Below are 27,867 nucleotides of genomic sequence, written 5' to 3'. Positions count from 1 at the left end.
CTCTGTTGCATAACGTAACTTAAATATTTAAGGCTACGGATTATCTTTAATCCCATGGTGTAAAATCAAAGTCGTAGCCGAAATCGTCCAATTACCGGCTTACCCTATACCAGACGCGTCTAGTTCCCTGAATCACTGAGGGATATCTCATTGGGTTTAGGCTTTCATGTCGAGGCGAGTCAGCTCATGTAAACATCATCAGCGCACACAGTGTTAATCGATCAGTGAAAGTTGTGAAAGGTATGGTACAACGTGTCAGCTTTCCGACTTGCCTGGATGCATAGTGAGCGATTGGTCCATAGCTTGGCGCTAGGCAGAGGGTAAAGAGCTTGAATCTCCAGAGTGTGGTATTTTCTTAGAAATGGCTCGATTTAGAACTAAAAAGTGTTTGCTGGTCGTGAGTGTGGCTGTGGTGATTTTGTTCATGGTCAAGACATTTTTGATGGCCGGGGAGATGTCGGGGAGTGGAGATGACAGCGGGCTTGACGGGAAGCAGCCGCCCGGCGGCAGGCCTAACGAGCACCATCAAGATGGTAACAAAATGGTATGCTTTCAAGTTGTAAGACTAAATTTACTCATGGTTTCCGTATACTTGCCTAATGTCTGACAGTACAAGTGACCATGGTCAATGGTGACTGACAGACTGTTGTCAATAAGGATGATTTCTCAGACTGCAAAACTTTGTTTAGGCCAAAGTATTTGTCACAAGTCACAAATGATTGTAAATTACTGTCACTCCCACTGTAGCTCAATGCCAAGTCTAACATATGCAAAAAAAATTTGCTTATTCTCATGAGTGACATTTGGGAAATTTGTTTCTCAGGTCGAACATGTCGGATGTCATTAGCGTCAGGGTTGCATTTCAGGCCTAGGCCTACTTGGGCTAGACTAGACCTAGGCCTACGAGTAGTACAAAATACAAATTTTTGAGATTTACATGATGCAAGACTTCAAAGCTGATGGTCTTGTACTCTTGTTGAATTTAATAATTGGGAAGAATTCCATATACGAAGTTCACTGTAATATCGTGGAAGTAGTTAGCTCTTAGTGGTGGTACACCGTAAAAGGGGTCTAATTAAAAGGATTCACTATTGTGACCAAGAACCATTGTACACGTACATTTGTACATGTAAATTTGACATTACAGTTGTCCCCAGCCGTGTTAAAAAAAGTAATACATGTATTCCGTCATTTTCAGAAAAAAGTGGCAGGTACCGGTAGAGTGCCCTTCGTCAACAATGGCTTTGCCTAGTTTGATTTTGACCTAACAAATCCCAAGTACTGAAAAAATACATGAGATCCTTGCCTGATGTACATGTACATGTGCAACAGTAATCTTACACTGGTGTTTCTACAGAGAGTGAAACAGATTCAAATAATTTGTAAAAATAATCCAAGAACCTCATTCACAATCACAGTGTCGTCCATTATGCTTGATACCGGTAGCTATTCTTAATTTGTCCCTTTATACTTTAAGCTGGAATTTTGATTGATATTTTTGACCTCTTATTATATATATTTTTTGAAATGGCAAATTACATGATTCAACACAGAATTCGAGGCAATTATTTTGGTTTGCTCATGACTGTACATTTATGTCAGTCTCCAGATGTCTTCAATTGATTCCCAGTTTCTCAAGCAAATATCTGTCAGTTATCTGTGCATGTTTCATGTATTGGCATGCATGTACATATGTATGTGGAAAATCAATAACGTTGGATTATCTGGGGAAATAATTTAATAAATTGCCAGCTGTTTCTACAGTACATAAGTGAACTGAATTGTGTGTAATGGAATTATTTTTGACATGCTGACATGTATGCTTCTATCAATCGAACCCTGTTTTTAGGAAAGCATTTTATAATGGAATGCACTTGGTGTCAGTAGTGTGAGACTAGTGCTTTGTAAAGATACACTGCCTACCTTGACCAGTTGGTTCTCTCTGACATGTTAATTGGATTGTGTGTTTTTTGTGCAATGAGGTGTGAGTAAATAACTCTTTCAGTAAATATTGCTTACAAAGTCCAGTCAGAGTGCTTTTCTGAGCAAAGGCGTGAGATTCAGTCTGAGATTGTGTTTCCGTTAGTTTTCCTTGTATTTGTAGAAATTGCTGCCTATGACAGTGTCATTTTTATTTGGAAAAAGAATTTTAAAAATGCTTGAGCATGTACATGTATGAAGACCGAAAACTTCATGAAAAGTTAACTGTAAAAAGATAAGACCTGTTATTTTAGTTTAAAGAAGGAAAAATAAATCAATGAATTTTGAGAAGTAATGGTACCACGAAACACAGTGCTCTCTGAATATGACATTCACTGTCGCAACTCATGCCCGGCTTGCTGTGCTCTGGTAAATAAAGGATGGACAAGCTAAGCAGTAGTAGAGATGTTAATAAACAAACACTTCAGTGATCAAGTAAATCAGTGATGGTATGAATGTCTATGTGCATTTACCCTGTCCAGCCCGGTGAAGGTGTGAAACCCTCCTGATCTTCCTGCATGGATTATTAAGCTCTTGTTGCTTAGTTACATACATGTATGGGTGCACTGTCCCAATTCAAGGAAAATTCTCCGCCAGGCCGAGGCGCAGAAAAAGTACCCCCAGAGATTGTTTCGAAAAGAGGGGTCTGTTTGGGCCAGGAAATGGTGGAATTGTGTCAGTATGGCCCAGGATCATCTCTGTAGATTCAGGGGCACCCATCTGGGGGCAAAGCAGACAAAAATGGGATTGAAAATTAGTCAGAAGAGCCCCAGGAAGGTGAGGGATGTCATTTGAAAAATGGCCGCTGGGAGGGCTTGGCAACATTCACTTTTTGGGGGGTGAGTTTGTTTTGGGCGGATAATTAAAAAATTCATTGGTTAACCTACTAAAAATTGAAAATCAAATGAAATCTGAAGGACCAAACAACACATTGATTTTTGTTTGAGAGGCCTCAGGGACTTCAGTTGCCTGCCATGGGGCTCCAAACTTGGTTGATTTTACACTATTTTCAATGGAGCTTGAATTAGTTCAGTGCACCCTGTATGTGTGTATAGTACCTGTACTTGTCTCTCATCACTCCAGCAGTTAGTGCAGTAGACTGCACTACAGTACCATGGGGAAGGAGTGGACAAAAATGTGTACATGCACACGTACTTTCCATGAGCAGTTTCTTAATTTTTCATACCCTAACATCCCAAACTATGGAGCTCTGAAAGAGGAAGATTCCAAACTGTTGATATTAAACTTAATATTTCCAAGTCTGTGTACTTCCTAAAATGCAGCTCACCAAGTGGTATTGGTGTTAGAAATGTACATGTACACTGTTTGTTGAAGTGATTAAAACCCTCAGAAGTCATTTTGCTGCATTCCTCTGTGTTGACAATGGTATGTACATGTGTATGTAGTGTTCATTCAGTAACTGCAGAGAAAATTTGACTGAATGAATTATTGAATTGAAGAATTAAATGGAATGGAATTGCATTTAAAAGAACACGTGTGGTGTTGTGCTTGTGGTATTGGTACCGGCACATGCACTTATTTTTCACTTTGTTGACTAATCAATTTGCGCTAGTTTGAAGTGCATGTATAATGTACCGTAACAACAGAATCAAAGTGTACTTGTCTTGGTTTAAAAGATATTTGTTTCTACCATGATGGATTGGAGCTTTATTTCGACTTTTATTTACACCTCTTGCACATCCTTGAAAATTGATGTACTTTTAAATACATCAGAAACTGCCTTTTTGATCGTCGACAGAAAATTGCTGATTTAGCCCTCGATGTCCAGGGGGTTGGCATCGACCGCCCGCCTATACACAAGGAAGCTCACAACTTTGGCTCACCGGTTCAGCAGGGTGCCTCATTGAAATCATCCCTGGGGAACTACGAACTGGAACAACCTCCTCGCAAGGCTGGCCCTGGGGAGATGGGGCTCCCAGTCCGAACCAGTCCAAAGGAACAAGAGGCGGAAGAGAAGAGCATTAAGGAGTACGGTTTCAACCAGTACGTGAGCGACAAGATATCACTGGATCGAAATATACCAGATCTGAGAAATGCACAGTAAGTTGGCTTTATTTACAAATTGATTTGCAAAGTTTTATTTTTAATATTCGAAATAGTAAACATAAAAGTTGGGGGCTAGTTACATGTAGCATCGTTTTTATTTTTGATATTTTTATTTTGAAGGAAGATTGATCAGTGTATAATATCACCCAGAAAAAGAAAACTATTTTCTAGTTTTGTGCATAAAATGGATTCTTTATACCAGAATGGTTCTCATTTTTTCATTTCTCTCGTTTGCTTTGAAGCCTCAATGACTTGTGGTGTCAGTAATTACAAGACACTATGTTTGATTGACCTTGAACTTTGCAAGTGTACGGTGTACTTACTGGCATGGGTGTAAATCCCTCTCCCTTTTGAAAGGGGAGGGGATGGGCTATTGAATTGTCCCCACTTTTTATACAGTGTCATTCCCCCTCCTACTTGACTGGGCAAATCATTTCCCCTTACAATTCCTATCCTTCATCCCCCCCCCAACAAATTCACAACATGGCTTACTGGTAATATCACAATCAAATATTATTTGACGTGTATGAATGTGCCAATTTTCACTGAAATCTGTTGATGTGCTGTTGATATCTGGGAAACCTTTTCCCAACCCTTGTTCATCAGAAGACAAAAGTACAAACAAAACCAAAACCCCCCCAAACAACTGTCCTCATCTTCTCCAAACATACATGTACATTGTATGATATCATCATGTTCTAGCCTTGATTTGTGAATTAAAAAGATGAATGTTGTCAGAACAGGCTTTATTAGATTTGAGGCCTCATTGCACACTTGCATACTGTAAATCATGTCTGGTCTCTGGATTTATTGGTGGATTAACGGGTATATCCCTAGTGCGATATTCCCTCCATGTTCTCCCCATCCCTGCAGCAATTTGCATTAAGTTACCCTGAGGTTTGATTGCTCTGACACCCTAGTCATGTTCATTAAATCGCGCTCTAATAGGGTTAGGATGTTGTGCATGTACCTCTGCCATCAGGCCATGGAGAAATATTAATTTGTTTTGCATCATTTTTCGATTTTTTTGTTCTTAAGCGAAATAATTTCAAATGGGAGTTGGAATAGTGAAAACATTCTGGCAGCATTGTGTGACCAACGGAAGTAGCCATCTCTAAAAGGGTTGTGATCTTGGATAATAAGGTGGACTTACATGTATTAAGTAAAAAAAGGATCTGTCATTCTTTATTAAACTGAGCAGGTTGCTAAAACATTCTTTTCCTTGGCTTGTCTCGATCAAAATTTCCCACTTACGTAGCAGTAATGTCCGCAGGTGGATCGTGGTCAAAGTGTTTTGATGAGAGGTGTGATTTCACCTCGGTAATATTTCACTGGTGGGGATGCGAATGCCATTTGGCCAGGATCCAGAGATTCTGTTAACACCTTTTTCATACTGATTGAGTTCTGATGATGGCCACGATGATAAACCTCCAATTTATTCAGCATTTCTTCACATGCACATGTACCGGAACCATCAGTTAGATGTCAAGTGCACTCTTATCAGAACTGTGTTGTTGGATTGTAGTGATAGGTGAAATTTGGCTAGATATTACAAACATAACCTCAATAAATAAGTTGGTTTGTTTGCCTCAAATGCCCTTTTAAAAGAAAAAAATTGTGAATGATCCAAGGCAGTTTTGTACAAAATATGTACTTGTACGTATTTATTTTCCTTTGTGCCTTGTGCTGTTTTGTGAGGAAAATCTACCCTAATGAAGTTACAGTAAAAGGTAATAAGTAGATGGTGTGAAGGAAACAAAAAGCACTCAAATACTGTCCATACATGTACAATGTACAATGTACACTACTCAAAAAAGGTTAAGGACCACTTTTTTCTTAACGTATAATTTTTTCCAAGTAATGAGTGAGGTCTAGTTCTTTCATTTTTTGTTTGTCAAGATAGTGTTCTCATTGAAATAAAAAATCAGAAAAATGTTTCAAAACATCAAATGCACACTTTCAGCATTAGAATATCTCATTTGGAAGAGTATACACAAAATAAAGAGTAGTCTTTAAGTTTTTTCAGCAGTGTACCGGTACATGTACTGTATGCTGGAAGTGTTCCTGCTTTACAAATATTGTTTACATTGTAAGATGAGGAAACGTGTACAACCCAAAAACATATTGTATCATGACAGTGTAAAGAAGAAAGCGTAGAAGCAAACACGGATGTCATGGAAAGCCATGTCTATATGTACACATGTAATATGTACGGTACATGTACATGTACATGTATTGCATTTCATTGTGCATATTTGTCTTCCAGTTATTGCAGACAAATGAAAAGGCAGTAGCGGCTGCCCATGGTTACAGTTCGCCATGGAAAAATAACCATCTTTACAAAGAAAACAATAAAGACAGCTTGAAAATTTTTGATTTAGATTTAGTGATAAATGATGGAGTAGAAAGCTTCCACAGTAACAAATACATATATGTGTACATAAGTATGTAGATTTATTTCTTCAAATTCAATGAAGAAGAGCTTTGGATAAGCTTTATACATGTACAAAGTACATGCATACATACATGTAGCACAGTTTAAACACCGTTCAGTAGGCTGGTACATGTACATTTTTTAATTGACATTACTTAAACCTTCAGTTTTCCACTTGAATGAGATTCCTCTGTTGTTATAACTCATTCTTTTGAACTTCTTGATCAGATGCAAATACTGGCACTACCCAGAAAAGCTACCAACGACCAGTGTCATCATAGTCTTCCACAATGAGGGCTGGTCCACACTGCTTCGCACGGTGCACAGCGTCATAAATAGGTCGCCGCCGGAACTGCTTCATGAAATCGTCATGGTGGACGATTTCAGCACCAAAGGTCAGCAAGACTTTGTAGTGGTTCCCATTTACCAATTAAAAGCCCAATTTCACATGAAGCAAGATATGAGACGGAGACTTTGTGTTGCTCATTGTTTTACTGGAATCTGAGGAATTCTTTTTAGACACTTTGGGGGGATGTGTTAGGTAACAATAGTCTATAGTGTGTATAGCGATTGGACATGTTTGGGAGGGGTACCCCTCGGTCTCATTTCTTGCTTGATATACCCAATTTGGTGATGATCAGCCCAGTTGTGGATCTGAGTGTGAAGATCTGAGGGTCTTTTGTTGAGTGCTGAAAAATTAATTCCTACAAACCTACCGGTACATGTACGTACATTGTACCGTACATATGCACGTGTAAATAATATAAATAATATAATATATATAATAACAATAATAAATTTCATTGCTTGGATGTAACAACTACAATTGAGTGGCTTCCTTACATGTACATGTACTGTATAAAGTCAGCCTTGAAACTCTGACCCATGAGACATTGTTGCTCATGACACCCTCACATGAACTCTCCTGTAGCTTTCACAAAAATAATCATAGGATTTTTAGCTGTGGGATTTTAAATTTCAGATCGTTGTTTTCTTCTGTCATTTGTTAGCATAGTGGAATGATGTCAAACCATATGAAAGGCCTCCCTGTATTTAAAGCAAATTCAAAATTTGGAATTTTATTTTGGTTAAAAATAAAGTTGACTTTTTGTTTGTAGAACTTTGTCCATTTACATGTACATGTACCATACATGTAACTTGTTGAAAATTTTGAAAATATGCATACATATTCTCTGTCTCATTGAGTCTTACATGTACATGATCATCTAGGAGAGTCTCCCAAAGACCAAGGTTTGTCTTGGCTGGAGTGGTTCAACTCAAGCATGTCATTTGAGGAGCTCAGTGGCTTGGAGCTACTCAAATGATATGGGGCTATGTAGCACAACTTGGGAGAGCTCCTCAAATGTGGTCTTAAACTGAGGCACAACCACTCATATACTTTGCTAAAGATGTCAAAATGATTTGTGAGAACGATTTTAGATATACCAACCCTAGAGGGTTGAATCTCACTGAACAAGAAGACCTTCCACGAGTGTTGACTTGTATCAGTGTCAATCCTGAAGGCATATTCTACTTGTAGTTTGCTGGAGTGATGGTTTCAGGCATCCTAATTTAACATTATTCATTCTGTGAGTAGATATTTTGTTTGACCTCCTAGGACAAGTTGAAGTTTGTAGTTAAAATACCCAAAGTAGAAACCATAAACTTTTTGTAAAAACCATAGGCTTTTTGCTGGTCAGAATTGAGCACACTCATGAAGTCAAAAATCAAAACAACTAAATCAAATACATACATTGTAAGAGCTGACCTGTCATGGGGCTGAAAGGTTGATACTGTAGCTTTAACTGGTAATGGTACTGATTTCATATACAGTACAAGTATTGACGTGGGATGAACAATATTGTCCATTAATTAATAGTATTAATACTGTATAGTGCTAACACACATGTACTGGGCATGCTGACAAAACAGACATTGTACATTTGCATGTACCGTACATGTATGTGTACAGTACTTGGAAACACCTGTTCCACAATGATAATGTACACGTGTACATGTACAAGTCCCTCCCTTGGCATGCACAAAATGTTGAATACTGTGAACGTGTCAACTGCAGTAGATGTACGAGCTTGTAGCAAAAGGGTTATGTCAGAGTTAATTTTTCCTGAAATGGAAATTGTTTAATATTGACGTGAGAATTTGTAGATGGGTGTTTTACAGAAGGTGCTTTCTTGTTTCATTACATGTACTCTACAGCACCAGTAACAGAGACAGGTTAAGTTGGTGCTTGTAGCAAAACTGGATAAGGAAAAATTTATTTTGAGGAACTGCAAACTTCACATGAAAAAGTACACATGTACGGTATCAAATGCACTGGTTTATATTACACTGATGCACAAACACTGTACTCATAGAGATATTTCACATTAGCGCCGTCTGCGCATATCCGCATCGAAACCGAGGCTCTCTGTGTTGAACTTCGTCACGTGTGCCCGCGGAGTCGACACAGTACATGCATTTTCCGGTTCGTAAGTGTGATGCCACTTTAGTTTAAACCAGGCCCACTGCACATGCAAATACATGACCAACGCAGGAATGTTAGTTTGGGGTAAATTGCCATTTTTTTTTCTTTTGATTTTACGTATCGAGTCATCCTGAAAGACTCTTCCACAAAAATTTGCAGCCTGAAAAGTCTGAATTTAACATACCTTTATGTATTTTGTGTCTTGACTCCTTACTTTACACGTGTACAGCCTCGTTTTCAAACGTGGAAGTGCGTAGATTGACGCTAAAAGCGTCATATTGGGATCCCTCTATTAACACATGCCAATTTAATGTGCCAAAAAGTTTGATTGTAGTTGTAATTTGGAAAAGTATGTACATGTACATGTACAGTCCGCGCACTGGTATAAACATGGGCTGTAAATGTAGCTGACCCTTATTTAGATACATGTATGCTGCTTAGTGCTTTTCAGAAAAGAGCCAATGATGCTCTTAAGCTCCTCTCTGAGATGGATTATGGCAATTTGTCATGCATGCACGCACATTTTCCATCACACTGTAGAATCTGTGTGCAGTTGGACACTCAAAAAAAGTGCACGGAGTTAATTAGCCAGGACCTCAGTTGTGAAAGCTAATAATATCACTCGGGGTTTTTTTCATTGTTTATGCAATGCAGACCACTTAAAGAAGAGACTAGATGATTATGTGGAGTCCCCGCAATTCATGGGGAAAGTCAAAGTTGTCCACAACAAGCGACGGGAAGGCCTCATCAGGACACGCATCATTGGAGCCCGGGCGGCCACTGGGGACGTGCTGCTGTGGTTGGATGCACACTGTGAGGTTGGCATTAATTGGTTGCCGCCGCTGCTCACACCCATCGCTGTCAATAGGTGAGGACTGATTAGAAGGACAGAATGGTTTGGATTACTTGTACACACGGGGAGGCTGTTGGTAATGGTAACAAGCAATGTGTCGGTTAAGAGAAACACCGAGAGTTTTTATTACACATGTATGTACTATTGCTGGCAATTTGTTCCACTGTAACGAGGATCCTTCCCGCCATACGGTACAGTGCTCAGTCACCTTGATTTTTTTTTCCTTCTGGTTGTTTGAATGGATGAAAAAGGTATTGAACAGGCTAGTCAGTGCTTGATTGGTTGCCTACTTCAGCATTTTGTGGGCTGATTGGCTACAAGTTTTTGTCTGTTGGCCAGTTTGATGAAATGTATATTGAAAAGTGATTTTGGCTGGGGTCAAATGTTGTGTTTGGTTGCTACATGTACAGGGTACCCGTTGTTGTAGTTGAGTTCTATAACAGACTTACCTCCTACTTGTTAGCATTTTGTGGACACTTCAAAACTTCCGTTTCTTGGTTCGATATAAATTTCAGACTTAACATATTCTTCTCCATTTGTGTGTATTCAGCCTAGCAGTGATTTACCGTACATGTATATAATATGCCACTCACATTCAGTCTGTTGATTGACTTAGAGAACATCATGCTGGACATTTGTTTTAACTGATTTTTTTTCTACCTACATGTATTTTGCACTGCAATCCATAGAGAATATGCCATAAGTGTCTCTGAAAAACTACTTGTACGCAAAGCTACTGAAGTACACGTACTTTACTATAAGGAAACTGCAAGGTACTGTGCATCCCTTCTTGTGTGAAGTGCAAAGTTTTCTGATGCCCAAATGAATCAGTCAAAAACCTCTTTTCATAAAGTGGAAGTTTGGAATACAAGAGATCTCTCAATATCAAATTGAAATTGTCTCAAAATTTTTTGAAATCAAGACACTACATGCTGTCTCTACAACTGTACAGAATCTTTGCCTGCATTATGACACAAATACTGAATTCTTGAACTCTTTCCCTTGTTTTGCCTCATTTAAACATGTTCAGTGAATTCCCTTGTAGACTAGATTTATTGTGCCTGAGGAAGCGGTCAGTGTTTGCGTGAAAGTCAACTGCTCAGTTTTCTTTTGGAGGTCATGTGATGACATAATAAAAAGCCTTTTCCTCTCTGAGCGATATCCGATGACTTTTGAAAAAGCTTTGCCAGTAGTGTTAACATTGTCACTTGGTTCATGGTCTCTGCTTTAGTATGTAATACATACCGTACAATTTCATGGCTTTTAATTACTACATGTATATACATGTATGTGTAGTGGCCAATGAACGAAGACACTGACACACATGTACATGTATTGTGAAATTACCAACGTAGGACAGTTGCTACGTGTAGAGCACTGGCCTGATTTCCTGGTTTAAATCTCACTCCAGGCAATTTGTATATTCAGTGTGATTTAAATAGCAGAAAGAAATTTTAAAGTGTGTACCGGTACCTAAACTTTCTGTGAAAGAGTGAGAGAAATATTTTGTATCAGTTACATGTATATTCTTTAACCCTAACAGTCCTCAGTCCTCCAACAGGTGAAGGATTGAAGACTGTTAGGGTTAATTATAGCGTTCTTTGTATAACTGCAAAGTTGCCGTAAGACTTGGAGACTCATCCTACATGTCCATGTATACTCTACATGCACAGTTACATGTACCTGTTCATGTCCCTAAGTTGTATTTTAACCCTGTTAAAAATCACTAGAATGAGGAATGTGCCAAACTGTTATGCGTTGTTCATGTGCACTTTTTACAGCCAAGTACATGTACATTTATATTTACAAGATAAACGTCTTTAGGTCGCAATTGGTGATTTGGTGCCTATGTAAATATGAAGCCTTGTGGAAAGTACATGAACATCATATTTCATTGGAGACCTCACCTGAAGCAAACAATCTTCTCCACCTAGAGTTGTTTGTTAGATCTGTGCCCTGTGCCATTAAGTCAGGAAGCACCCCTTGGCGTTTGATTATTGCAGTCTGTCTGTGTGTGAATCTAGGGGTCTGAGAGGAGCAGCTCATCACTGGTTGCCTGTATTGACAATGGATCATCTTGCTGCTTGAAGTTGAAGGTCGTAATTTAGTGCTCCCAGTCCCTACTAATCCTGGTGCCGGGAGGAAGGCAATCAGCATAATACATGAGGCATGCTTTGTGATGGGTTGGAGATGATGGCAGTGACTAAACATGCTGGTGTCTTCTTTTGCCCACACTGTACATGTAGTGCTGTCAAGGAGGAGAAAAAGAGACGAAGATTTCAAATGCAATTACCCACGATATCGTAATATTCAATGATACTTAATTGGCTTGTTTAGGACCAGAACCTAGCTTTAAATAACTGCCCAGTGTACTTGATGTCAACACATGTAGACCCTACATGTATGTATGCAAATAAATATTATACAAATATTGACTGCTTCAATTGGTGATGTAAAACTAGCCTCCCAAGGTGATCCATGAAGTCTTCTACTTGTCCAAAGCTAAGCTCCTGTGATCACCAAGGGAGGCTAGGTTTACTACACCAAGAGATAAAGCTGACAATACACATACAGTGTACATGTACCTGTCTTGTAACACCCTTCTTACAGATTCTGCTTGATTTTATGATTAATTTCAATCGTATGGTACGCTACTTTTAGGTAGTCTCCCTGGCAAGAAAATTTGCCAACTTGATTTAAATTTGTGACCAGTTTCACAAAGTGAACCTCAAGGACATTTTTGCCTTAATCAGTTAATCTTTTATTTGGTGCTTTTGAAAGAGCTACATTTATCTTATGGACCTCGTACAGAAGGGACATCTTTTCTTATCTGTGATTGAAAGGAAGTGAATTTAGGCATTTGTGAATGTGCCTCTGATGGTCCATTCAATTACACCTTGCTTTTTGGTGGTGGGACCCCCCCACTCAAATTTTCACGACTAGGCAATTTTACGATCGTGTCATCTCCTATCCCTTCCCACTTGTGAGCAAGGATTGTAGCACTGTTTAAGTGGGTTGGACGGGGAGGCTACATCATTTAGGCATTCGGGTCAGAAGAGCATATTGGACCCAAAGGCATTTGCACACAAGAGGCAATGCAGTATCATAGCCGGCTGCAGTAGATGTGTGGAACACCGTGTTGAATATTCTTGTGCTTGTAAGTTGTGCAAACATGACATGTACTGCCCCTAAGCACTGTCACGCCCACACAAAATATCTTGCACAAAGGGTATAATCACAGGTAATCCTTTATGCAGATTAAGCTGAAAGGTTTAGTGATGAGTGGACATAAAACTTAAAAGTGACTCAACCTCAAGAGCTTAATGTATAATGTACATGTACCGGTATCTGTATGATGCCGGTAAAAACATGCCTACATTTTTAATGCGTAGCAAGGAACTACCCTTCAACTTTGTAAGTACTGTTTTAAGGATCGAGTCATTTGTCCCTTTCTTCTCTGAAAATACTGCATAATATTATGTTCATCTACACGTACAAGTGGAGTGAAATTATATTGTGAAAAAATAAAGTTCTCTCTCCTCATTCTGGCTTCTTGCAAGCTATGTAAAACCCCCCCTCCCCTCAAACAAAGAGAGGAAAGCTCAAAACATGAAATTTGAAATTCATTTACTCTCCATAATTTTTTTCTTTACAAATAGAATATGACCTCAGATTTATATGTAAACTTTCTTTTCTGGCTTCTTGCAAGCTAATAAATCCCCCTGCCCAAAAGGAAAGTCTCACAAAATAGATTTTTAGAATAAATAGGTCATCCATATTTTTATGAACAACTTCTGAAATCCAAAGTTCTTTTTAGGACTTATACAAATATTTTTAAATGCTCAGTACTTGGGCATAAAACAGTGATAACGGAGTTTTGGCACAAAGAAACAAAGAAGTTGTGAATTTACTGGTATACACATATCTTTGTTCTGTGGGCCCTTAAGTCCCCAATTCCTTGGGAGAATCTTCTGAGGGTGTCTGTGCATTCCGGTATTCAATAACTTTCAACCTACAGGTAATAGTGTCAGCTTAGTTAGTTCTTGCCTGGTCATTGGATGAACTTCCATGGTTTCTCTTGTTGATCAAACAGGACAACAGCGGTCTGCCCCATCATTGACGTGATCGACAACCAGAACTACAGAGTATACCCTCAGGGCACAGGTGACCAGGACCGAGGAGGGTTTGACTGGAGCCTTTACTGGAAACACTTCCCCCTCCCGGAGTTTGAGAAAACGCGGAGAAAATATGAGACGGAGCCCTACAGGTAATGGTGATCTTCTTATGAACAGTACGGAAATCGACATTTTTGGGAAGAATGTACATGTACCGGTACATCTTTTGGCACTCCACTCATTCAGACTTACACCTTTTTTAGTGCAGATAACAGTTTCTCATCTGTTACCTTTTTTTATGTCATTGTAGGTAGAAAACCACCGTACAAAGTCATGTTCAATTTGACATTCCTTTTTTTTTTCTCCTGTCTTCGTTGCATGCTTGAATAGCATGAGTTATAATTTATTGGGGCACTGCTGTGTGTCTTTGTTGTTGGGGCATATTGGGAGAAGTGGAGCTCCCATGTACATGTACAATGTGTGTATTCTCAAGTAATGCACCTGTCTGAATAAATGTGCTTGGGAAGTTTCCTCAATCACAGATGTTTGTAGTAGTGGTTCATTTGTTTTTCCAAGAAAAAGTTACCATCGGTTGTGCACAAAAAATTTCAAACTTTAATTGGCAAAGTTTTTAGAGAGTAGAAAACAGCCCAAGTGGGTAGACCAACGATATGCTCATGGAGACGAAACTTTTTTTCTAAACTTCCTTGGAATTAAAAAAAAAGACTTGCACAGGTGTAACTTGTTTCTGTCCTTGTTACTTGATTTCTGCACTCGTCTTCTCAGATCACCGGCGATGGCAGGAGGCCTGTTTGCCATGGATCGCAAGTTTTTCTTTGAGCTCGGAGCCTATGATGAGGGACTAGAAATCTGGGGAGGAGAAAACTTTGAACTGTCCTTCAAGGTAGATTTGAAGATGAGCTGAGCTGAAGATGGATACAGGGGCACAAAGGCATTTTTGTTATTCTGTTCTTCCTCAAGTTCTAATGTCCATATTTCTTGTCATGTTCATGAAAATTGATCAACATCATTGATCAGTGGTTCAGGATTGTATACTTTAATCAAAGTTTCATCAAGATATCTAAAACTGTGCTGTTCTGGTCATTCTACAATACATATATATATATACATTGTAGCCATATGTGTGAATTCTGCTGGCAAAATAGGGCCCAACCCAACAAATGAGGCACAAATTGCCAGAGCCACATTTGACCTGACCTTTAAAAGAATCTTGCACAACGTAAATTAATAGAAACCCTCACCATGTTCACCAGCATATACTACCCACTTTCATCAAGATGCCAAATTACATTGGTGATGCATCAAATAAAGAGCGCAGTTTTTTCATTCTGATGTAAACTAAAGTACTCAAACAATTGGCCTTAACCACTTCCTGCCGGAGACTCCGGAATCGGAAACGTATGGTTTATATTGCGTGGCCGGGGTCTCCGAACTCAGACAAAGGAAACAGGGCCCTGTAACAAAAGACCGTACTCTGAACAAAAGACCAGGCTGCTAGGCATTACCAACTTTTTTCACTCTCCAAAGTGGTGATAATCCAGCCTTGTTTTGAAACCGTATACCAGGGTTTGGGGCATTGAGAGCGAGCGGATTACCACCGGGGACAAAAGCTCTCTACCACCGCAGCGATGAGCCACACAGCACCGCTGCACACTAATCTGGTCCCTATTGAAAAGAGGTCAGCAGTGCACTGAGCCAGATTCATGAACAAAAGAGAGTTATATAATACCGCACAATCTGGGCTCTGTTTACAAGGCTGCAGGCCTGGCTGAAATACTCGGGTGTGAATGAAGGTCGCCTGTCAACTTAGAGTAGTGCCTAAAGATTACTTTGTGTGGCTATAAACGGCCGTTAAATGAAATGATGAATTTTTGAAGGATTTTGAAAACGGAAAAAATGATAGTCATGCCGGCCCAGCATCATCAACATTGAAAAATGCCCGGCATGAAGTGGTTAAGACTCATTTGCAGGATCTGGTCACATATGTCAATTTCCACCATTGTCTCCAAGCATAGTGAGACAGCTCCAGCAAATACCCCAGGTAACCAGTGCTCACTCTATCTGTACTCTCCATCAAACAGGACATATCTTGTGGTCTATATCTCATCAGGCAATCAGACCATCCAAGGTTCCCAGCCACGGTTTGCAGTGCATATGCCCTTTTAAAGGGAGCCAGTGATGAAGCCATGTTCAGTAGGCTGGGTTTCATTTTTATCTCACAATAGACAAGTCCAGTGTCATTGTATGAATAGATACTTCGGACAAGTTAAGCTTGAACATAAGCGAGTTACAGGTCATATTTGTACTTGTTCATTTACAAAATAAACACTGTAAACTGCACTACTGTAACTACACAGCTTATAAAATGTCATCACTGTTACTGTAAAAAATGGAGTAACTGACGATTGATGTTCAATCACAGTTTATGCATATGTATTCATTTTTCAAGTTGTCCTTTATTTTGACCAATTCATTTGAAAAAAGGTGCAATTCGGTAAGTGTATTAAAGTTATTTTTTGCAGCATCTTTATTCTTATGAGTGTGGTTCCTGTCCCCCAGATATGGATGTGTGGCGGTTCTCTCATCTGGGTCCCCTGCTCCAGAGTAGGCCATGTTTATAGAATTCTTGGTAGGGTACCATACTCGTCTCCAAACGGAAGCATGATGATGTTAAGTGAAAGGGTAAGAATTAAAAAAAAAAGACCAAAAATGCAAATGATTGAATTTGTTTTGTTTTGCTCTATCCTGCTACAGTTGTGGATGTGTGGGGGCTCACTGCTGTGGGTACCCTGCTCACGTGTTGGTCATGTGTATAGAATTCATGGTAAGGTACCATACTCGGCACCAAACGGTAGCATGATGATGACTAGTGAGAGGGTAAGAAAGTCTCCATCCAGTGGATGTTGAATTTGCTTGTGTACTTTACTGTTGGTGGTGGTGGGTACTGCTGCTCTCTCTTTTTTTTTGGTTAACAAACTTCTTGGAGTCGCTGGTTGTAGTGTAGCCTTCCTTTGCTTGAGGCAGAAAGGGTCAGCTGCTTCTAGCTGCTTCGGGCTGCTTGCTGCAAAGATCTTGACAAATTTTCAGTGACCATGGGGGCCATACTTCTCCTCTAGTCGTTAGTCAGTATTCTACTGCATCTTTATATGGATACTGTACATTCAGCAATCTCTCATTGACAGCGGAAGCAATGTGCCAGCTGTTGTATTGTGGTAAATGAATGACCCTTGATGGGTTTTTTGGGAGCGGTAGAGGGCACAGTGCCTCTGCCATGACTGAGAGGTTTCCTGAAGGTGCAGGTGTCTTATCCTGAAGTTGCAGGTGTCTTATGCACATATTGGTCTAAGGTACATTTCTTGATTTCAATATTAACATCACATTCAGCACTGTATGCTTTCTCTGTGTTTTTCTAATTGACTCTCATCTCAACAAGCGCTTTAGTTAAAATTGTCTGAATTCACATTTGCATAGCTGATTTGGCATGTTATTTTTATGCTTCGAGGCCAGATGCCCTGATGTCAGTTAAACTTAAGGAAATCATGGTGTTGTTAAGCATGATTCTACATCAGAATAAGAAAAAAAATTAAGGCCAAAAAAATAGACCTGAAAACTAATTGGTTTTAAAATCTGATGTTTGAGATGCCTAAAAGAAATGACTTCTTTCTGTATCCAGAATCTCAAGCGAGTTGTGGAAGTCTGGTTTGATGACTACAAGGAGTATTTCTACCGCAGTAAGCCCGAGGCCATGTTGGTCTCGGCGGGCGACCTGGAGAAACAGCTGGCTTTCCGGCGGAGGATGAAATGCCGGTCCTTCACCTGGTACATGTCAGAGATTGCACCGGACATTGTGGACAAGTATCCCTTGCCAGCTGCCAATATACAGTGGGGAGAGGTTGGTTGTATATGCTGTCTGTACTCTAGTTTGAACTCTTGTGGAACCGGCTATTTGGAAAGTTTTTGTACTTTTGTGAAGTAGCCGTCATGATGAAGCTTTTAAAATTTTGTTTTGCAGTCGTTGTTGGGTAATTGAATGTAATCTCATTAGGCCTTGCCAAACATCCTTTTTTGTTTTTCAGATCTTACAAGTGTTTTTTTTTTCATTTGAAATGGCATTTTAGAATTACTGTTTAAGAAAGAAGCTGTCCTTATTTTAAGCACTGTCAAAAGTGGGTTGCCTGAAAAAAGGCTCTGGGGAAAAAAGAAATGAAGAGGAGAAAAGGAGAGGAATAATTAACTTGAATTCAAACTTTTTAGAAATTCACCCAAAGTACAAGTGGCTTCTAACCACTTTGAAGATTGCACGAACGCATGTTCTCGTGCAGGTTAAAACGGCTGGTGCCCGTCTGTGTGTGGACTCAATGGGCCAGAAGGATGGTGGCAAGATAGGCATGTCGTACTGCCATGGTGCTGGCGGGAACCAACTCTTTAGACTAACGGAAGATGGCCAGTTCCGTATTCACGACCAGTGTGCCTACAAATCCTCTTCCGACATCAGGTTACGACGGTGCGACACAACCAAGTACCACTGGGCTTACAATACGGTATGCAGCATTAAATACTTGAACTCAGGTCATCTTGAGATTAGAACAACCAATATAGTTTCCATTATGCTCAGTGATGCTAATGAGTTACTCTGCTATACTTTGGTGAAGAGCTTTATCTACTGATGGCACCATGCAAGGAGTCAGAGCGTTTCCTCTGAATGCATTGTCTTGTTTCTGTTCTTGGAGAACGCCACACAACGTAATAATACCCTGCCGTATCTGACTTCATTATGGCTTGAAATGACACATGTCCATGGAAGTGACTTGCTAGCATCTGCACCTTCTTTTTGGCAGCACCCAAGCTACTCAGATATGGTCTAATCCCCCTGTGATGAGGTTTCTATCAGAATCGTTCCTTCCAAGAAAGTTGTTCATTTAAAACCTCAAAATCTCTTGCAAGTACATTTTCATCTTGGGTTTTTTTTTTCCCTGTCAGGACACTCAAGCACTTTATATAGCAGACCAGAATCTTTGTCTGGATCACAGAGCAACCAGCAAAGAGCTTTTTATGATGACGTGCGATCCGGCAAAGAAGACGCAACATTGGGAAATCTCCTCCAAGGGCCTCAAGCATCACTGATGTTTTGTCTCTAGCAGTTGGCTTCTCCATCTCGTTGGTTTGTCAAGAGGAAGTGCGTAAGTGGAGATGCCTGGAGAGTGGAATGGTCCGTGAACATGTTATGTTAACATGAGCCTGGTTTATTTGGAGAAGTTAACAGTGACGTTTACATGTGCTGTTACATATACATGGACAGTACTAGGCTTTTCCTTGGCTTGGCACATCCAGGTGTGGGGCCATTTGGAATCACTATTGACAGTGTTGATTATTGTATTCCACAAGTTCATATTAGAAGGTATATTTTACTACATTCATTCCAAAATTCGAATCCCAAATTCCAGCCAGTTGTAAATATTGCTGATGTCAGCATTGATGCTGTTTGTATGCAATAGTTTGGTTAATAATATACAATCGTAAAGAATAAAGAAAAGGCTTTTGCAAACATGGTATGTCATAATACCTCTGCTTAAAATAAATATTGGGCATGTTAAATATTAGGCATGTCGCTATAATGGATTTTTGTTAGGATAAGTTCATGGAAAGTTGATTGTGTGATAGCAATTTTATTTATTAACCCTGTTGCCATTTTGGTGGAAGGGTCAAAATATCTTTTTAAATGTTTTGTAGTAATACTAAGGTGACTTCAGTGTTACTCTCATCAGTTACATGTCCAATCACGGGTAAGTCACAAGTCATTTCACGAGTCCAGTCTCAAGGAACAGGTGATGGACATGACCAAAGATATATCTTTGCTCCAGTGAATACCTTGCATCTTGATGGTACTAGATGAGTGGTGGGCTTGCTAGGACTCGGCATGGATTTATGACAGGCTCTGGTGCAACACTTGAATGATTTGCAGCCAGTATGATGCAGTAACTTCACTGAACTTGGGTAGATTGTCCTGTGGGAATACTCAACATGATGGGGCCAATTTTGATTTTACTTTTTGAAATAGATTTCAGCAGTAAGTTCCATTTGGCTATACTACTTGTGCACCCCATAACGAACCAACCATGGATGCTAGGCGTTAATGTTTTGATAATGTGTGACCCACAAAATAAGTTGTAAAGCCATTTTAATCAGCATTGTTTTTTTTTATTTTATTGTTGCATTACAAAGAGCAAACTGACCTCTTTGGATGTATTTCAGGTTTTGATAGGTTGGGACATATGAAGTCATCAGTGCCTTCAAAAGTCAATGTGTGAGACCCTTGGAAAGATAAGAACCATTTATTAACAACTGAATTTGAAATTACAACTCTCATCTGAACCTCATCTCCTCTTTACATAACACTAGCGTTAAAAAAATTCTACCCTTTCATCGCTGTACATTTTAAAAAAGAATTTATCTCAGTTTTCAGTTTAGTTTTAGTTGATGTATCATCGTAAAGCAAAAAAACCTAAATTGATAAAATAAGTTATTCTAATTTAGAGCTTAAAACTCAGAGGGGTCTAATGTTTCAATCCGAGCATAATTCCTTAGCAAAGGAAAAACTTACTTTTGCAATATTTCAGCTCTGTGTGGTATTTGTTCACATAATTAACTTTCCAAAGTATAGGACATTCATTCCCACAGTGTGCTACCAATTCTGCAATATTAATTTTATCAACAAAGGAACTTGCTCGCAAATTACTGCAACAGCTTGCACAAATTGACATGAAATCTCTGGTTCATTTTAATTATAAAAACTGACAATCAAGGCTATGCTCTCATCAGCTTTCCGTTTTTTGCATCTCTGTTTTGTTAAAGGGTTGCCAAAACTCTGATGAGGCAGTGTTCGTAGGTTATTTATTGCAATTCCTGTCCTGAAATAATGTCTTGCGGTTTTGCAGGTGTCAGTTCATTTCTTTATCTGTGCATATTGACCTAGCACATGAGCCAGTGCTTCTCCTGAAAAACCCTGATTTCCAATAAAGTCGGAATTTTTACACTTTTTTTGTTCACTTTATGAATTCATCAAACACAGAGGATTTTTGTTTCCTAATGCTGATTTCATGAGATGTGTTCATTTTAGGTTGGATGGAAGCAGAATATTGGAAAGCTGAAGAAAAGCACAAGGAATTCTGTGGGCAAGAGGCATTTTTAAAAGGATTTGACGGTTGGCTCATTTTCTGAGTTATGGCTGAAATTTGGATTCAGTGAATGTAATTTTGCATTGGGAGTGTAGGTCATTGAATGGCAAATGTCCACTACTTAATATAATATAAAAACACTTATGTCATAAATGAAAACTTCTCAAGGTCAGAATCAAGCCATTTTTCTTTGGGGAGAAATATGTTGGAATATTTGAGACGAATATGGCCTGCCCAAATTTAATTTAAAAACTTTCATTTTGACATCCTCAACAACAAAGTGGGACCCACTACTGACAGTTTTATGTATCAATGTTTAATGTAAATATATTTATTGAAAGTTTTTACATATATGTTGGTGAAGGGTCAGTTTTTATGAACAGTGATAATTTTTTCAGACCTCGACATCTCTTTTGTACGTTTCCATTAATGAACAATCTGAATTTGTGCAGGGTGGTGTACTAAAAATGTTTTTGTAACAGCGGGTTTCAATTTCAGCTGTAAACCACGAGGTCTTTATTTCAAACAGTAATGATGGGATACCATTCCCACTAGTGTGATTTTAAAGTGCTTCCACATATGTAAGCAAATTTGAACAAAAAAATTAAATCTTACTGGTATTTATCAGAAAAGTTGATGAATTTCTTGAGTACTCTGAATACATTTGTCATTGCTTTTCATCAGGAGCTGTGCTGGTATTGCCAGCTGTTATCAAACGATCTCAGATTTTCTCTTTTGTAGGACCAACTCTCAACCTTTCATGTGCCAAAATTGCTTTGTAGGAACTCCAGACATAAAATGTGGCGAGATTACTTAGCTGTACCCCCTGTCCTTTAGATAAACCAAAGATAATGTAAGTAAAATTCTTTTATGGGGAAGTAATATTTAAGTGTTTGCTACAGAAATATTTTCATTGTGAAGTTCTGATTGATTGCTGTCAATAATCATTTTCTTTGGTTTTATTTCTGTGTATTATCCAGGATTTCAGTTGTCCTTCTTTTGAAAGGGTGTTGGTTAATATCACTGTTTTCATATTGCTAGTATGTTTGGACAAAATGAGATCAATTAGTTCAAAGAACTTTTGTACAATGCTATCTGTATTCGTCTGTAAATACTATACTCAGTTTGTACAGTATATTTGGTGATAAATAAATACCTAACAGATAGCAAAATAGAAGTTTCATTTTCAATTATGAATACCACACTTGCAACTTTAAAATCTAAAAAAGCTCGATTTTTTCTTTTGAAATGTTCTGACTCTTGGAATTGAAATGTCAAGGAGGTCAAATTTCTTGAAAGACATCAAAACTAAGTGCAAATGACTTGCAATATGCACATGAGTGTTTTTATTTGTTTTTACTCCGTATAGTTTGTTACAAGCAGACAATTATTTTGAAATAAAAAAAAAACTGGTTTCATACATAAATACACCTTAGGATTGATACAATCAAAAAATCAGAAATGATTAAAATATTATACATATACAATTGCAGCCAAGACAAAATACACGTAAACACTTTCCAGAATTAAATTAATATAACTCTTGAGCAACAAGTGGAGTAAGTGTGCTGCTGTTGAAAGCAAACCCTAATCCTGATGGATCAAATGAAGTCCTGTGCGTAAGTTTGAAAGATTAAAATACCAATATGCACCAGTTGTTCACTGTAGCCCAAATAAACGGTTGAATAGGCTCCAGTCAATTTGAATAATTCACTATTTGAATATTCAACCTTCAATTTGATCGAATATCTGAATATTCGGTCATACCAACCAGCAGGTTGTTGAACAATCCATTTACAAAATAAGTTGCAATGACGCACACAATTGTACATTATAATCATTGTAATAGCTTCTCACATCTAGGAGTATCTCCAGCCACGATTTAGCAAGATTTAAGAAATGAACAATACTTCTTGCCCTGTTGAAAATTTCTGTTCCTTTATACACATGTTGGCATGAGTGTGCATGTCTTTCTGTATTGAACACTGTGCATGCCAATAACGATCACAGCTCATACAACAAAATTCATCAGCAAGTAACCAGTCATAACTCAGGCATGTGAATCGAGTGCTTGTTTTCAAGCGACTGCTCTATGAACACAAGGGATGCATATGCTTCACAGCCATGCAATGCCATTATTTTAGAGATAGGATACAAATGTTTCTTCAATTCCATGTACACAGGCATCACAAAGACCCTGCAATCACAGCAGTAGCCAGCATGATTTCTGAGTGTTTGCACAGCCAAGTGCTGAGAGAGTGCTTCAGAAATCTGAATGCTATAAAGATATACATGTATGTTTTGTTATACACATAGGGTGCGTTTGATTAGCTTCCCTGAATACTTGCACGCAAGGGAAGCCTTGAAATGAGGCCAATCGAACAGTGCAGTGTATTCGCCAAGGTATTCTGGGAAAAAGGTCAAGTCCCCGCCACGTTCAATCATATCCATGCTCAAACAGTCCATCCGTGATGTCATTACACTCAGGCAGCCTCCAGAGACCCGCTCGCCAGCCGGGGTAGTGGTGGCTGACACCAGGGCAGGCATGAAAATCACGTGATGGCTAAATGAATGCTCTCGTGTAAGTTTGACTTACATGTACACGTGTAAGCTAATTGAATGCACCCATTGGCATCAACAAGGAGGGGGCCAATATCCCCCTTCTTTTTAAGGGGGGTGGGCTATTGAATCATGCCCCACACTTTTTGTGGGGAGCAAAAAATTTAAGCGGATTATGAATAATTTTTCGGACTTCACAACGACTAAAATGTATTAAATATCACTCAAAAAGGAAAAACAATTAAAAAAACCCATAATATGCCATTCTGATGCGAGATTCTGCATGAATGTAAGACATATTATAGATGTACCACTATATCATGAACATCACCCCCCATACAGTGTCATATGGTGGCTTCATACTCTCCATCATGCACTGTTTTTAAGGCAACTCAACAGATGACAAGCAATCCAGATATACTACATGTACATTACAACATTGCAACAAATACCATGCCGGTACCATGGACCAGGTATTCAGTGCTTACGATTGTGTCTGAATCATGAAGTGTTGGCCCTTGATTGTTCTCTACAATGTATTCCAGCTTTACGTACACCTAATTTATCAGGATTCAATCACAGCTGCCTCTCAAAGATTCACAGTACAACAGCTCAGCTAGTAAAAATTGTCACAATTCCCTCTCAAGTCCAAAAGGTCTGGAGGAAGTAGTAACAGGGTGACCAATGGATAAAATGCCTTTGTTGCATTTCATTTGAAACTCAAGACAGATAAACTGTGATGAATTTGTGAAAATTTGACAACAATGCCATATTTAGTATTAATACAGACTTCATTAATAGACAAATAATATAGTAAAACATGGGATTCTATTTAGTACTATACTATTTATATACAAAGGCATTAAACAAATGTAGCTCATAGGGCCTCTATCTTGGCAGCAAATGCCTGGATCTGCTTCTCAATCTCTTTTGTCAGTTCATCTCGAGATGCACGAGGGTGACTCTTCACATAGCTTGCAATCGCTAAGACAGTCTCTGCCTGTGAAAAACAAACAATGAAGTGACCATTCAGCTCAGCAAAACGCCAATTTTCAAAGCATTTTTACCTCCTGTACAATGCCATCAGTTTTCAGAAAACATCAGGTATAAAGACTTCTGGGGTATAGGTATTCAGGGTTCCAGCTTGCGTATTTTGAATAGTCTCCACAAATGTATCCAAGTGTCCACTTCTGCAGCCACTTGCTTTTATATATGCACAGTTACATACAGTCGTTTTCTGACTGACTACTCAAATTTGCCATTTGGCTACAATGGCGATTGGCAGGTGGTACTCTTGGTGTTAATCTGTGTCAGATTCTACTTCCCAGAGCCCTAAAAAGCTGTTAAACAGCACCTTTACAGTAAACCAGATGTACTGTGTATACTCTACTTGCCTTGTAAGCATCAATTTCATCATTATGGCTGACCCGTTGGTAAAGCTCATACCACACCCTGGCTGTTGAGACCAACTTGAAGAACTCCTCGCCATTCTCAGCCTTGTTCAGCCATGCTAGCATGGCTATCTGCAATGACAACAGGGCTGAGTCAATTCGAATAATTCACTTTTCGAATATTCGACCTTCAATTTGATCGAATATCGGAGTAGTCGGTCATACCGACTGGCAGATTGTTGATAAACAATATACAAAATCAGTGGCAATAATGCACACGACTGTACATTATAATTAATATCATAGCTTCTCACATCTAGGAGAATCTCCAGCCATGAAAATTTCTATTCCTTTTAAATTGTTTAATGAATAAGTTACTTTTGAATTGTAAGACTTCTGTCACTTTTCATCTGAATCTGCTTGGAAAAAGCCTCCATAGCGCAATTTTTCTCATTTACAACAAAAATTTCCATTCCTTTACATGAATTTTGCATTTGAATTTTCTAATTCAGACAATAATATTCAAATATTCAATAATCGATCACATATTTTCTCCAAAACTGTCATGCAAATTGTAAAAAAAAATGAGTCACTTACATGACATTCTGTGAGGTGGCAAAGTCTTTTTAGAGTAAATAAAGCAAGGGTGCCCTACCTACAAATGCCAACTTCGACATGTAATAAACTACTCCTGAGAAAAAGGCATAGGCTATTACAGATACTGCCTCAAAAAATTGTAATTAATATTCAACAAATCATTCAATTAATCCGGGACTGAAAGCAGTTAAAAAATTCGCTTGGGTTCCACTGGTTTAGTAAGAAAAGTACATGTAGAAGAGTTCATCAATCAAGACTCTGTGACCGATGTGAAAGTAGTTACTTACATGTAGTCCTCGTTCGATATTCAGTGTTGAATAAGTAACCAGTTTGATATTCAGCGTTGAATAAGTAACCAGTTTGATATTCAGCGTTGAACAAGTAACCAGTTTGATATTCAGCGTTGAACAAGTAACCAGTTTGATATTCAGTGTTGAACAAGTAACCAGTTTGATATTCAGCGTTGAATAAGTAACCAGTTTGATATTCAGCGTTGAATAAGTAACCAGTTTGGTATTCAGCGTTGAACAAGTAACCAGTTTGATATTCAGCGTTGAATAAGTACCCAGTTTGATATTCAGCGTTGAACAAGTAACCAGTTTGATATTCAGCGTTGAACAAGTAACCAGTTTGATATTCAGTGTTGAACAAGTAACCAGTTTGATATTCAGCGTTGAATAAGTAACCAGTTTGATATTCAGCGTTGAATAAGTAACCAGTTTGATATTCAGCGTTGAACAAGTAACCAGTTTGATATTCAGCGTTGAACAAGTAACCAGTTTGATATTCAGCGTTGAACAAGTAACCAGTTTGATATTCAGCGTTGAATGAGTAACCAGTTTGATATTCAGCGTTGAATAATTAACAGTTTGACATTTGGCAAGCGATCCGAATGCCCACCCCTAACAAAGCCCTTGCTAGCATTCTTGTTTCAACAGAAATGATGGAGTGCAAAAGAAACAAAAAACAAGCTGCCCCACCATGCACATCCATTCACATGTAGCTTATTGACATTCTATATGCCATTTCACCGTGATGTAAATGTACATGTATACATAAACAACTCTCTCTCGCAGAGGCAATCTGGGTATTTTCAGGGTCAAACACCAACAACAGAATTGTTTTTTGTTACTTTCGCACTCTCTCGTTTCTGTTTTAACCAGAATGCTAGCAAGGACTTTGACGGGTGTGCATCCAGAGCTCTCACTGAATGTCAATGTTGAACATGTTGAATATCAAATGGTTACTTGTCACTTGTTCAACATTGAACAAGTAGAACATGTTGAATGTAACGTCAAACAAGGACTATGTTATGTAACTAACTTCACGCCGCCAGCCTATAAAGTATAAGAGCTACACCACAGTACCCGTGTGCATTAGGCCCACTTTACAGTAGGGTAGTGCGGTATGGTTCATGTACACCGTCGTGACGAAACTTGCAACAAAAACAGTTAAGCATGAGGGTCCCAAGCTGTTGAACTCATTAGGTTTATTAAAAGATTTACCCACCTTGTCGCTATTTGAACAGAAATATAAGAAGTGCTTACTGAATAATTACAAGGGAAACAACTGAGCCTTACAGGTAAAGATTACAGGTTTTATTATTTTATTTGTCTATGAAATTATGTACACGTCTTTATACATTTTTTCTTTGTTAATTGTTATATGTAGATGATTTATCTGTAATGTTTTTGTCCTACATGTCCATTTATGTCTGTATAGGAGCCCCTACTCGACAAGCTGTGCTTCCTAGTGGTCCCTCCACCTTTGTGTGTGTGGAAATAAAGTAAAGTACAGTAAAAAGTAAAGACTGTAGATCAGAAGGCCTCCATCTAGCTAGGCCAGGCCTCCGTGCTGGAAAGAATGAGTCACACCACACCCGACCCGGCCGTCCGACCAATGTTGTCCACAGCGATTCAATAAAAAATTCTGATACTAAGAGAATGACTGTATACCTGTTGTATCAGTTCTGGCGTTCCCAACCTCCACGAATCATTTTGCAGGGCACTCATAATTTTTAGATTTCAAGTCCTCGCTGATTCTGACACACTTGATTTGGAGTTGAAGATTCAGTTTCTCTTCGGCCGTGTTTACAATGACAATGAGGGCGCTGTTGAAGAAAAATCTTATTTAATGTAAAAGTTGTTTAGATTTAAAATGTTGTTAAAATCTATTTTGTAAAACCTGTAT

The 27,867-nt window shown here is 38.8% G+C and overlaps 2 protein-coding genes across 3 annotated transcripts; one reads left to right on the top strand and one right to left on the bottom strand.

Moving 5' to 3' along the window:
• The first annotated feature begins 171 nt into the window (after positions 1 to 171).
• On the top strand, positions 172 to 21,767 carry LOC110975174 (N-acetylgalactosaminyltransferase 7-like). 2 transcript variants are annotated; one of them, XM_022227389.2, is made up of 10 exons: positions 172 to 544; positions 3,740 to 4,041; positions 6,710 to 6,876; positions 9,621 to 9,834; positions 13,913 to 14,086; positions 14,721 to 14,838; positions 16,710 to 16,832; positions 17,629 to 17,847; positions 18,278 to 18,496; positions 18,936 to 21,767. In XM_022227389.2, the coding sequence occupies exons 1-10, from the start codon at positions 362 to 364 to the stop codon at positions 19,077 to 19,079; spliced, it is 1,863 nt and encodes a 620-aa protein (XP_022083081.2). In that variant the 5' UTR covers positions 172 to 361; the 3' UTR covers positions 19,080 to 21,767. The 2 variants fall into 2 exon arrangements, with proteins under 2 accessions (XP_022083081.2, XP_022083079.2); XM_022227387.2 differs by lacking the exon at positions 16,710 to 16,832 and adding an exon at positions 16,515 to 16,637 and having other exon boundaries at positions 173 to 544.
• Positions 21,768 to 22,453: 686 nt separating this feature from the next.
• LOC110975186 (uncharacterized) lies at positions 22,454 to 27,791 on the bottom strand. The gene is made up of 3 exons (XM_087136237.1): positions 27,633 to 27,791; positions 25,080 to 25,212; positions 22,454 to 24,685 (listed from the first exon to the last, which is right to left on the bottom strand). Exons 1-3 carry the CDS (start codon positions 27,687 to 27,689, stop codon positions 24,567 to 24,569), a joined length of 309 nt encoding a protein of 102 aa, XP_086992363.1. The 5' UTR covers positions 27,690 to 27,791; the 3' UTR covers positions 22,454 to 24,566.
• Positions 27,792 to 27,867: the final 76 nt, after the last annotated feature.

This window comes from Acanthaster planci, linkage group LG01 (genome assembly GCF_054643075.1).
Source record: "Acanthaster planci isolate LZ-2023a linkage group LG01, COTS_SCS, whole genome shotgun sequence".
Taxonomy (NCBI): domain Eukaryota; kingdom Metazoa; phylum Echinodermata; class Asteroidea; order Valvatida; family Acanthasteridae; genus Acanthaster; species Acanthaster planci.
The sequence above is the reverse complement of the archived record's forward strand: the minus strand, read 5'-3'. Positions and strand labels throughout refer to the sequence as shown.

Bases quoted from the DNA above. Each gene is read 5' to 3' on its own strand.
- LOC110975186 (XM_087136237.1), bottom strand. From the start codon at position 27,689: ATGAGTGCCCTGCAAAATGATTCGTGGAGGTTGGGAACGCCAGAACTG. The intron at 25,213-27,632 runs GTATACAGTCAT...TTGTCATTGCAG, and splicing joins CGCCAGAACTGATACAACAG to ATAGCCATGCTAGCATGGCT. The intron at 24,686-25,079 runs GTAGAGTATACA...TTTCACAGGCAG, and splicing joins AATTGATGCTTACAAGGCAA to AGACTGTCTTAGCGATTGCA.
- LOC110975174 (XM_022227389.2), top strand. From the start codon at position 362: ATGGCTCGATTTAGAACTAAAAAGTGTTTGCTGGTCGTGAGTGTGGCT. The intron at 17,848-18,277 runs GTTGGTTGTATA...GTTCTCGTGCAG, and splicing joins CCAATATACAGTGGGGAGAG to GTTAAAACGGCTGGTGCCCG. The intron at 18,497-18,935 runs GTATGCAGCATT...TTTCCCTGTCAG, and splicing joins ACCACTGGGCTTACAATACG to GACACTCAAGCACTTTATAT.